Source organism: Poecilia latipinna, unplaced genomic scaffold (assembly GCF_001443285.1).
Source record: "Poecilia latipinna isolate Pla-1442-1.1 unplaced genomic scaffold, P_latipinna-1.0 Scaffold1046, whole genome shotgun sequence".
Classification (NCBI taxonomy): Eukaryota; Metazoa; Chordata; class Actinopteri; order Cyprinodontiformes; family Poeciliidae; genus Poecilia; species Poecilia latipinna.
In genome coordinates, this window is record NW_015113662.1 from 21740 (window position 1) to 34016 (window position 12277).

Here is a 12277-nt window from a genome sequence, read left to right on the forward strand (position 1 = left end):
ACTTAGGTTGCTGTAAAACTTTCTCTTTCTCTCCTGTTTCTCATCCTCAGGACATTCTGTCCGACCTCTTTTGGGACGTCCGCGTGAATCAGATGTCCATCTTCCATCAGTGCCAAAGTTAACAAATACTCCTCTTCATCTTCCTCTGCTTGTTCCTCTGGATTTGAAGAGCCTTCGCAACTAAACTGCAGGCTTTCTGCCTCCATCAGAGGATCATCGTCAGCTTCCTCCTCCTCTTCTGCTTCTACGTCCTCCTCCGTCTCATCCTCTGTTTCCTCCTCCTCTTCTTCTTCCTCCTCCTCTTCCTCGAAGGTGTCCTCTTTGGGGTAGTGGAACACGTGTTTCTTCTCACTGAAGGTTATTTGCTTCTTCTCTCCCCTGTGTTGTTGCAGCTCTTTGCTCACCTCCAAACCGACTCTTTCCTGCTTTCTGCCAATAACAGGAGGAGCAGGAATGAGCAACTGTTTCTTCTCCTCTTCTTCCACCTCTTCGTCCTCCACATATTCAAGCTCTTTGTCCTCTTCTGATTCCTCTTCAGCTTCCCCAACTTCTTCTAATTCATCTTCTTCTTCCTCGTCTAAATCTTCTTCTTCCTCCTCTTTTTCCTCTTCCTCTTCATCTTCCTCTTCCACAATGGAGAGTTTCCTGGCCATGATCTCTTCCTCTTCTTGCTCCATCCTCTCTGCAAGGGCCTCAGCAGTGGGTTGGCTGGGATCCTCCTCCAGCTTAATGGTCTCATACTTATGTCTATCACAGGACTCATCATACGCTGGATAAGTCTCCTCTGGATAGCCTGTGTTAATGGAGCATGGAATAGTCAGCTTTACATAAATAAAATGCTCGGGGTTTCACTGGAGGTAAGCCCTGCTCCTCAAACATATTTTCTGAAATTATTAGAGGCGCTTGAGGATTTACACTTGAGCACATACCTTCCCAATCTGCACCGTAGGGGACCTCCTCAGCCTCCATCTCGGGAGAGGCTCCCTCCAAACGGCCCTCCTGCATCAGCAGTGTGATCTGTCTGAGTTGCCTCAGGAGTTTTTCCTCCTTCTTTGATGTTGAAGTTTTACTCTTTCGCTTTCTGCCACTGTGAAGCAGCACAAGTTAACTCGAGAATCTCAGGCACACGACTATTTATTAAAAAAAAAAAAAATAAAAATAAGCTAGCTGTCAGGTTTTTACAAAACTGCAGAACAAGGTACACAAGCTGCATAAATTCCTCAGCTGTTTGGATTTCCCAAAAGTGTGTTGTTTTAGAAATATCAATTATATCTTCCGAGGCTCATGAGTGAATGATTACCCGCTTATTGTTTCTTCTTTTAACTGAATATCGCCGTAGAAAGTGCACTGCTTACTGGCGCAGCAGCTCTGCTACCTTACAAGGATTTCATTCTATTGAGATTTTTGCTCTTCATTTTCTAGTTGAAAATATTACTTCTTTTGGAGTTATTTTCATTCTCAAGTTTTGCCTTTTCTATTTAGCCTAGTCTCCCATCAAATAATACGTTTCTGTCATTTTCACATTTTCAAGATGTTGTGGTAGTGACTAATGGATGTTCTGGGGGAAAGAAGCCCCTTACCTTGAAGAACAATGACTCCTCCCTGAGACGATCCTCTCTAGCATCATTTCTGTTTGCAGAAGTTTCTCCTGAAGCCTGGCAAGCTCATAATCAGTAGCTAAACGTTTCATACAAATAAAAACACAAACTTTACAAATCATTTCAGATGATTATATACAAAATAAAGATCGCTTTGGTGTGCTTTCAAAATTAATTCCGGCAGTTTTCCTGTGCTCTTGGTTTTTCCTAATATTTCTCTTAAAAGAATTACATACAAAAAAATGAAAAAAGAAAGAAAAAAAAAAACACAAAACTCTCCCATGTGAAATTTACACCATCAAATTACCAATCAAAAAGTCTAAGCCACACTCAAAGCTAACAAACATTTTCTGTCTGAAAGAACTCACCACTTGTGTTCGATGTGGTTTTTGTCTTGTTTGTTGAATAGAGCCCTGATTTATTCACCTTTCCCTTGCATGTTAGCTGTGCACAAACATACAGTTATGATTAGTAGGGCTGTGCAAAGGGCTAATGCAAAGCATCTTTTAATTGTCACACTTTATAGTTTAAATAAAACTCATAATCACCTTGACAGCAAAGAGTGCATTCAACTGAGTATAAAGATACTGAACAATAACTAAATATAAGAGTCATTATTATAAGGCGTATTCATCCCACACTCAATAATCTACCAATTAGGGAGGTTTGTTGCAGTGATTACCTTGTACATAATATAAAGGATGTAAAGCAGAATCCCAAAGCCATATGTGGGTATGACTTGAGCCATCAGGTTGTATTTCTTGCCCCGCCCAATACTTTGAACTTTAACCCTGGCTTCAACGGTGTGTGTGAGAGGGCGAGAAGAATCCACCTCCCACCGCTCCGGGTCGTCTGACACTGACAGCTGATGCATCCCAGGAGGGTAAAACCCAGGTCCAACTGCAGGAGGTAAAAAAAACAATCACTGCTAGAATTTATTTAACAAATGTTAAATAAATTTTTTATTTAACAATTGTTAAATAAATTCTTTCTTTTTAAACATTGGTTTAAAAAGAAAGTTAGTTCCTAATGATTTTTGTTTGCACAACCAACTAATTTGAAAGTTGCAGATTTGTTAATTGTCGGCATATAGTTGTATTATCAGTCTCTTTTTCAGGCATGTTTGAAATGAAGTTTTGCAGTAAACCTTTAATAAAGTATATGTAGGAGTAATGTCAGCTGCTTATTTAAAATACAAAATGTTACAATGAAAGATGTGGTGCTGTAATGTTTTAAACAAGTGCCTCATAATTTCAGAAATATCAATAAAGAAACTACCTTTCACCCTCTAACAACAGAGATAATTGGATGTGCACCTTTAAAAAAAATAAAAAATAAAAAAATCTGCATTTAGAAATTCATTCCAAAAAACTTTTGGGCACCAACAATCGTTTGGGTGGGATTCCCATCAATAATGTTTTTGCCCTGTCTTTCTTCTTGTTTTATCATGAACTCTGAACTAAACTGAATCAAATTATGTCTGATGTGTGTTAAATATTGTCTTGAGTTATATTGTGAGGTCCTACGTGAGTTGCTATTTTGGTCCTGGAGTGATTTTAAAAGTTGGGCATCTCTTTTTTCAGGTTTACCACTGCTTCATGTTTTCTCCAGGAATAGAGCATGGCTCTCCTTCATTTGCTGGAGTCCTTTCCTCATCCTTTAGAAATGGCTTCGTAATCTTCTCCAATGTGACTGACTTTGTTTTTTTTATGTGTTCTTTATAAATCAGAACATGATCTGTTGCTTTTTGGGATCTTTTTTGTTAAGTTCTCATCTTATAAGACTACTCATCAAGCAATAATCAATCCCAGTTGTAACAGGTATAATCGAACTAAAACATTATTCACACTCGTTGGCGGCTGGTTTCCATAGCACCAGTTTTGTTTGGATAATCTTTTAAATAAAATCGTCATTTGGAAACTGCTTATTGCGTCGACTCAAGTTAACGTTGCCAGATAATAAAATTCGTTGGATCTTAAACATGAGAAATCTCTAGGAGGCACATTTTTATTTTCTTTTTTTCTTTTCCAGCGCTGCACATGAGCATGTATTAAAAACCGTTACAGTAAACACATTTACAGTAGAGCGGGTTTTTAACCCTTGAAAATTCTCTGTATAGTGCTAGCTGACAACAACAACAACAACAGCAGAGGGACTCAAGATGGAGTTGGACGGATGGTGACCTGATAAACTGCCTTACCCTCAGACTGGCCCCTCTCATTTTTTCCTCTGGGTAAAAGCATCCTGGGCAGGAAGAGAGACACACAAAGAACAGAGCATGATATAAGGGTAACCTTCTGGCAAGTTGTAATGGTCATTCTGTCTCAGAAAATGACCGCCATCCAGTATTTTGTCTTTACTAGAAAAGCGAGATTCTGTCCCCAGATGTCAGCTCTCATGTGACAATGTTGCATCCAGATTAGTGAGGATTAGAGAAGCTGCATTCAAGCGCTGTCTGAAATATGGGCTGTAAATCTGTAAACAGAAACCAGCTGCTTGTTGTATAATTTTATAGACTTTTAACCACCACAGTCTGAAGATGGATAATAAAGCAATCAACCCCTTGATTTAATGCTCCAAGTTGAATTTATTAAATCTGTCATAAACTTAGCAGAGTCAAGGGCCACTGAAAGGTGCTATAAATCCATTAGTCAATAATGTTCTGAACTTATTGAAGGAAACTTATAAACAAATTAGGGCATACATTTTTTTTTTTTTTGTTGCAAAAAACAAGTGAGTAGCTGCTCTCAGTGGTAAGTCTTGAATATATTTATATATATAATAAATCACAACATATTTTTCTTCAGCTATGATTTAAAGCTTGATTCATGCCAAACTTGGATAATGAAAATGTTACTTCAGCTGTCTTCAGATTTAGCTGAATTTCATTCTCAAACTTTCATAAATCAGATGTGAGCACACTTTCAAAAATGCTCCTCAGACGATGTTCAGGTTTAAGGGTCCACTCCCGCTTAGGAATTTCTGTTGTGCGAGATTCAGATGATTTTCTGGTAGATCAGCTCATAGTTTCACCTTGCAAACAGACACTCATTTGAATCAGGTGTGTTGAAGGAAACATTGATCGCATGCAGTGTTGGGGGTCTCATGTCCAGAACCAAGTGACACTGATTAAGAAGCACTTAAATTAAAATTAGTTTTAATGAATCATATATGAGCACACTTTATTTTATTTTTTTTAATTTAAGGGGTAAATGCTCTCTTTTGACTTAAAAGCAAGTAAAGAGGCAAATAAATCACATTAACAATACAAAATCAATGCAAAACAGTGATGACTCTGAGTGTAAGAAAACAGAATAATGTGGTGGTCAACAATGGTTTAAATATTTATTATGTTATCATAAAAAGTAACTAAATTTATAGCTTTGAATACAAATATTAAATGAGGAGATGTGAACGTAACACAACCTATGCACTTCATATCAAAGACCAGCAGATGGCATCAGAGATTCAGTTACAAAAATACCACAAGTTCAAGTCAAGCGCTCACAAACTTGACAGTGAAGTAACAATGTGCAATTTTTACAATATTTTTTAATGTTGTTATGCTAAATATAGACGTGTCTGGAAATGGTCTAAGTAATAATTACATATGTCAGAAACGTTTAACAACATCACATGGAAAGCTGGTGTAAGACGCAAGATAAATTTTGTGCAGATTATATTGCCATTAGCGTTTGACAATTGAGTTATTTTTTATTTGCATAGATTCATCCATTGTTTCTAGTAACGTGTCTTTGCAGGGTCATAAAGGTGCAGGCGTCGGGGTCCTGTGGTCGTCGGGGGAGAGGCAGGGTTTGTCCTGGAAAGGTTGCCAGTCCCTCACAGCAGTGCAGAACTCATAATGTAAAAGAGGAAAACATGAAGGTCATACTGGTTTCACGTTGACTTAAAGTTATAGTGTAGCTTTTGTAACGGTAGTGTATTTCTTTCACCTTTCATGTGCGGTTAGTAAGGCACCTAAAGCAAACATAACTTAAACATAAATTATTTAAAAATATAGATATATTTCATTCATGTGGTTGTGTTAACCTAATGCAATGAAGGCCTAACATCTACATTTAAAAGAAGTAATTTGCAGTTTTCTTTACCATTCTATATGAACTGCTCAACAAATATGAATAAAATATTACCCCAAACTATATTGATCAAAATAGGACTGATGTCAGATAAGAAAGTTAACAAATGTACTTAATAAGTTGGTTGGTGACTGTAAAGTCATAATAAACCTGTTTTATTTCAACATGGAAAACATGCATTTTTATGCGAATAGTTTCAGAATTTTGTGATATTTACATGGTTTGAAAAGAACTGTCTCTTTATTCTTTAGCTGTTCAGCAAAGGCCTTCCAACTGTAAGTATCCATCAGATGGGGCAGAAAGTGAATATACAACACAAACAACGATACTGTTTCCCATTTAAATGAGTTGAAGCACTCATTTCTAATAGTGAAGCTGGGAATATTGATATTGTGATTCCGATTATTGTTACTGTGCCTTGTATAGGTAGATACAGGCAGTCCTAGAAGAAAACAAAAGGCAAGAGAGTGCAAAAGGCTCAACACTGAGTTTGTAGGCTTACCTTACAGCAGCGCATGTCAAATAGTGTGTGTGGGGGTGGGGAGGGGGATGTGAGAGGCAGGGTGACTTTTCTGGATTGGTGTCTTTATTCATATTTGAATAATAAACAAGCCTCCAGTCACTAGGTGGCAGCAGTGTTCAAACTAATCAACAGGCTGCCTGTTCAACCCAGTAGACAAAATAGCCTAGATAGTCAGGCGGGTGTACAGTAGAGGCGTGCCATCACCAATGAAGATATCAATACTTTTTACTATCCAAGTTTTATACATCATCACACCTGTGACCTTTAGGTGTTTTGTAATTTATTTATTTATTTTCACTTTGAATTATATAATTGAAACCTAGGGCAGAATTTGTTTCTAATTTATAGGTGTCTTAAAAATACTTCAACATGTTAACATGAAAAAAAGAAACAACAGAAAAACAAAGGAAACTTGTGTGCATTTTACTTAAATAAAGTGCAAAAACATATATAAAAAGAAAGCAAATCAAAACAATGTTTAAGATAAATGGATAAGATAGACCTGAGAAGGGAAGACATTTCCAAAATGAAACTGAAGCATTGTTCCTACCATGCTAGGGTTGATGCGATGTTAATATCGAGTTGGTATCGATATTACCAATATTTTGGATCAGTCTGACCATCTGTAGTGTGCAGAACTGATGGAGGACGGGAAGTTTGTGATGGTGAAAAGAGAACTGCGGCAGAGGCAATTACAGCAAGTGATGGCAGAAAAAGGCAAGGAAATACGACAAAGCCTATGAAGCCCTCGGGTTTACTGTGAGTGCAGAATGTTATGCAGATTTTAGGCTCTTCGTTAATGTGTATAAATTGTGAAGAAAAAAGAAAGCTTATGAATCTAACAAGCAACGTCTACAGTTTAAAAAAGTTTTGAATGTTACTGTTTAGTCTAAAAATGCACATCTCTGAGTCATTTTCACTTTTTCTCTTAAGAATCACACAGACAGCAGTTTTGATTAAATGTTACAAACTGAGTTAATCAACTGAACTTGGAAATTGTTTAAAGACCTAAAACAATAAAATGAGCTTAAAATTTAAATTGCTGCAACTCATTTTATTGTCCATTTTGATAATCAGATGAATGGATGGAGAACGCTGGTGCCAGTGGATTGAACGTAAATGCAGTTTGGTTAAAAATGACCTACTAATAAAAGGCTATGGTTTTACAGTAATCTTTTAAGCGTACCAACATTTTTTCTTCTGATTGGAAGTAATATTAACATTGGACAACAGCCAGAGACTCAACTTGAATCAGTGAAGGGAGCTAAACATTATGATGATGGCAAGGAAGGCTTCCAACCTCCAAAACTTGGAGCTTATTACCAAAGATAAATTGTGAAAAAATATTAAGGGAAACATCTAACAAACTGACTAGTAATTTTAAGAATGACTTAATTGATGTAATGCCAACAAAGATTTTTCCACAAATCTTTGAGGAAGAAATTACAATTTTAAGAGCATGGATATTTTTGGCATCACTGTAGGCTAGAATGGCTCAAAGTCGAGAACCTAACTCCAGTTAGGAATTTGTAGGAAGACTTGAAGTTTACTGTTCAGATTCACTGCATTGGTACCTTGATGTGCAAAACTGGTAGAAAACACGTGACTGTTTTTGTGACAAAAAAGTGTCCTCAAAGTACAATACTTTGAAGTTTGACTGTAGCGGTTTTATAAATTAATGTACTTCATGGCTTATAAAGAAATGCAAATTAATTTGTACCATTCGGACATCCATCACATTAAATTGTCTTTCACACATTTAAATATATATACTATGTGGACATTCTAGTTGCTCTGAAAACATTTAGCCTGGGATTAGATATTGTATGACACGTTGCATAGTTCCCCCAGGGTCACATTCATTTCTATTTGCCTTTTATGCCATCTTTAAACCATTGCATAATTTCTTTATTATGCAGATAATGAAATGCAACTCCACTTATTATGCAATTCCCAGAACCCACAGGGATTCACTGTCATAACACTCTCAGTCAGAGGTAGACAGCTTAATATTTTTGAGCAGCGACATGCAAATTATTCTTAGCTTTTTATTTCATGTTTTTGTTTTTCAAGATGAGAAGATCCATTAGTTGATGAAATTCTTGGTTTTAATTTTTAAATGACTTTTTAAGTTTTTCAAAAAAACAAAAAAACAAAACAAAAACAAAAAATCACCCTTTATCCAAAAACAATCTTTAAACGAAGATTAGAAATCTAGTGACTGTGAAGCTGAAACTGGAGTGTGACTGTTCAAGATTGAACCTCTTGGTCAGATGTCATTGTTTTAACGTGACCCGTTTCAGATTAGCTTTACTAGATATGACAACAACAAACTAACAGCTTGTTGCAGTTCCAGTTTCTGAAACTGGGAGTTTCAGAAACTTTTCAGGTTACATAAAACCTGAAAAGAGTTTTCACTTTACATCAATTCACTGTCTTTTTTTTTTCTTTTTGAAAATGTCTTTCAAATTTAGGAAATAAAAATATTACCACTATAAGTAGGAACGGTCATTTTTGCGGTGTGAAGTGCCATTCTGCAAAAACAAGGTAAATAACTCTAAACCACTAGTGTTGCCTTTTGTACAGCATTACATGGGTCCTAATTTTATCTCGGTGAAGTACATCAGAAATCGTTTTCTTAGTAGAGCTTTTATGCAGATATGTGGTGAAATACAAAATGTTGCCATGGCATAAACAGTTTCGTGGAAATATTTGTATGCTATGAGCTGGTCAATGGTATTCATCTGCTATGAGGTAGTTTAGATTTTTTAAGGGGATGATGGTGTTTGCAAAAACTGGCAATTAATCTCTTACATCACTAAGAAGGAATTTTGGTCTACACTTGTTTGCTTCTTTGTTCTTATAAAAAGAAGTTAGTTTAATTCAAACTGTTCCATGATACACATTTTAAAATTACAGCTTAAATCTTTGTCAGCAGCACTTTTTTTCAAAAGTCTTGTGTACTGTGGCACATTTGGCAAATGTAAAATGGCCTTTTTGTTCTTTTTCAGTCAGCAGTAGTTTTGACCTTGGAATGCTGCCTTGAAGGCCATTTTTGCTCAGTCTTTGTTGTTGTTGAATCATAAACACTGGCGTTAACGGATGGACTCAGTTCTGGATTCTTTTGTGATTTTTGAGTTGGAGAAGGGCTATTTGAAAGGTTTTAGTTTGGACAGTGCTTTGCGCTGTCTGTAATTTCTTCATATGAGCTCTTGATCAGTTGTTTTTTAAGAGCTCTTGGCCTCCATCGTGTTGTCAGACAGGTTCTATTGAAATCATTTATTAATCATGCAGATCTGGCAGTGAAAAAAATCCTGGTGTGCAAAGTGAAATGTGGGTAATTGGTTATTAAATGTCATGTCATTTGGCCTATTTAATGGGAATACGGTATGTGTAGGCACAACGGCTGTTTGTGAGCATAAACTTCGTTGGGTATGAAAGCAATTCCCTTTAAAGCTGTTCATAGTTTTAATGTGGTCTTTGTTGATATACAATTTCTGCTTAGTCATTGGCGTTCATTGGTGAAGTGATATTTTTGCATGGTAGGGAAAAATGCAGCTGTGTTGTTGTGCACATCAGGATTTTAACTTCCATCCCACCAGCTGCATGTGTACTGAAATTTATTTTTGGGACTAAACAACATATTGTGGAAAAAAAATAAAAAACTAACTGCAGATAGATTTACAGAACTTTGTTGGAGTGATTGTGTGCTTAAAATGACATTTGAAAGCATTGATTGGCTATGTAATAAAAAGTGACCCTTTCACAACCACAGCATGACTCCATAACATAAAGTTGTTAAATGGAACATGCCAATGCACCCCTGTGGACTTCGGCATAAAATCGCTGGTCAGAACAGGTGCAAAAATCACAGTGCCTCTATGAGTGCTGCCAGAAACTTCAGAGCTGGTTTCAGACTCTGGTTTTTGTGTTTAGATCTCCTTTGTCACTATGGTGAAATACTGGAAAACCGGGCTCTTGGCAAAGCGCTTTCATATGGTACGTTAGCTAACCACTGCCCTGACACCATTTTCTGACTGTGTCTCCTCCTGAATATATCACTTTGTAAATCTTTAATATATTAACTGGAAACTTTTCCATTGTTACTTGTCTCTTGGGTGCACACCGTGTTAATGCAACAACATAAAAGTACACTTGGAAGAAATTGCTAGTCCATCATAAAGACATACAGTACAAATAACCACGCATGCTCACACTCACTAAGGAGACTTAAGAGTGACCAGTTAATCCAGCAGTCATGTTTTTAGACATATGCATGGGTAAAACATGCCGACTCTATGAACTCTAGAAAGGTCCTAGGCTGGGATTTGAACTCAGTACTTTCTTGCTGCTATGCAGCAGTGCTACTAACTGTGCCACTCTGCACATTGGGATTGTTGTTAGACACTGGTATATCCAACAGAAGGTTCTCTGTCAGCTTCCAAGTTCAGAGTATAACGGCAGATATGGGAAAATCTTTGTAATGCATTCTCAGAAAAAAGAAAACTAAAAGAGTCTCGAGTAAGTGAAGGTTGTTTTTGTGACTGCTAAATAGATCGCGGCACTGGGACGGAGATGCTTCACCATTTCTGTCGTCTTCTTCTTTGTTTCTTTCACTGATCTCATGTTGGCTATACTGCACCACACTGCCCTCCCCCCGATTACCAGTGGCATTGTTCTGTCATGCGTCCTGCTGACTGATGAGAATACTCCCAAAATGAATGAAAGCGACTGACAGAAGGCTCCATGTGTATGCATCTACAGACTTAATACTGAGAATAATTGGCTTTATGTTTGAATTGGATTGCAGTGAGCCTGGGGTTTGTGACCCTGTTTCCTGACTGTTTTAAATGTGTACAACTTTTGCAGAGGTGGAACTCCTAAATCTTAAAAAGAGATGTGTATTTGTAGCTTCTCCGTATTTAAATAGTTTTTTTTTTTTTTGTTTTGTTCTGATACTGTTGGATACTGCTCTGTGACTTAAAAGCAAATCCTTTATCCACAATACAGCTGAAAATGCTGTCATAGCTGGCATGGATGAACATTATTGGCCATGCCATACACCCTCCATAAGCTTTTAATCCCAGGAAACAAATATGTATTTGTGTACCCTCTCTGGATGAATGGATTATAGATTATCACTGCCAACCAGCAGATGATGCCAACAGAGATTATGGTTGCTGTATATTGAATAAAACAGATACCACTGTTTGGAAAATTGTGGTACCACGGACTATTTCAAGGTAAGATGAATTGTACAGCAGTATTTGACACATCCAGGGTATTAGGGATTCTGGATGTAAGGATTACTTTTCATTATGGGCTGCTATTTTAAAGACAGTTGAGTTTCAAATTGCCATTTTCACTCTTGCTCCCTGTTTCTGTTTTCTGCTCCTATTATTCCGGCCAACTCAACTGTGAACTGGCTCAAAATGTATTTCCATATTTCCCCCCATAATTGCAGCATTGTTGAAATAAGGCTTTCATCGTTCTCATGGAAACCCCTGAGTACACATCAAGCTGTGCAATTACTCAAAAAATAAAACCCACTAATGTCAGAGTGAAGAAAATATCAGAGTGCACTCCCATTCCCAAAATCCAGCTGGGAAGTCTTAAATTTTGAGTCTGACCACGAGCATTTTCACTACATTCAGCCACAAGCTTTTTTAAAAAAGAGGGAAACGCAGGCTGTTGGCCCTTTTCGGACGCTGCCGTTGATCCTTTGTCTTCTTGTGGTGATGCCATACCGGAAGGTATGTCCAATTCACTCTGCAGTGTACAAGCACTTGTCTTTTATCTGTTTATTATGCCTCTCTCTTATCAACACTGTAATTGCTTAATTATTCTTCATTGGGCTCAATTAAAACACAATGGACTTTGCAGCTGTAAAAGTCAACTATTTCTGCTCCCCGCACAGCAAGATATGCAAAGAATGGGAGAGATAGGCTGTTGCAGTTGGCCTTCTATTATGTACTTGGAATAAATGAAATTCTGTTATTCTTTGGATGAAAGTCTGGCCTTTCTGATTATTATGCTAACAGCAAAATATAACATTGACT

The 12277-nt window shown here is 37.1% G+C and overlaps 1 protein-coding gene across 2 annotated transcripts; it reads right to left on the reverse strand.

Moving 5' to 3' along the window:
• ric3a (RIC3 acetylcholine receptor chaperone a) lies at positions 1 to 4021 on the reverse strand. Of its 2 annotated transcripts, XM_015051464.1 has the most exons (7): positions 3959 to 3996; positions 3799 to 3842; positions 2281 to 2498; positions 1967 to 2042; positions 1581 to 1677; positions 930 to 1087; positions 1 to 793 (listed from the first exon to the last, which is right to left on the reverse strand). In XM_015051464.1, exons 2-7 carry the CDS (start codon positions 3839 to 3841, stop codon positions 3 to 5), a joined length of 1383 nt encoding a protein of 460 aa, XP_014906950.1. In that variant the 5' UTR covers position 3842; positions 3959 to 3996; the 3' UTR covers positions 1 to 2. The 2 variants fall into 2 exon arrangements, with proteins under 2 accessions (XP_014906950.1, XP_014906949.1); XM_015051463.1 differs by having other exon boundaries at positions 3799 to 4021.
• Between the last annotated feature and the right edge of the window lie 8256 nt (positions 4022 to 12277).

Coding starts and splice junctions, on each gene's coding strand:
- ric3a (XM_015051463.1), bottom strand. CDS start 3,916: ATGACCATTACAACTTGCCAGAAGGTTACCCTTATATCATGCTCTGTT. Junction 2,499..3,798: donor TGAGAGGGGCCAGTCTGAGG/GTAAGGCAGTTT, acceptor TACCTCCTGCAG/TTGGACCTGGGTTTTACCCT. Junction 2,043..2,280: donor TCCTTTATATTATGTACAAG/GTAATCACTGCA, acceptor GTTTGTGCACAG/CTAACATGCAAGGGAAAGGT.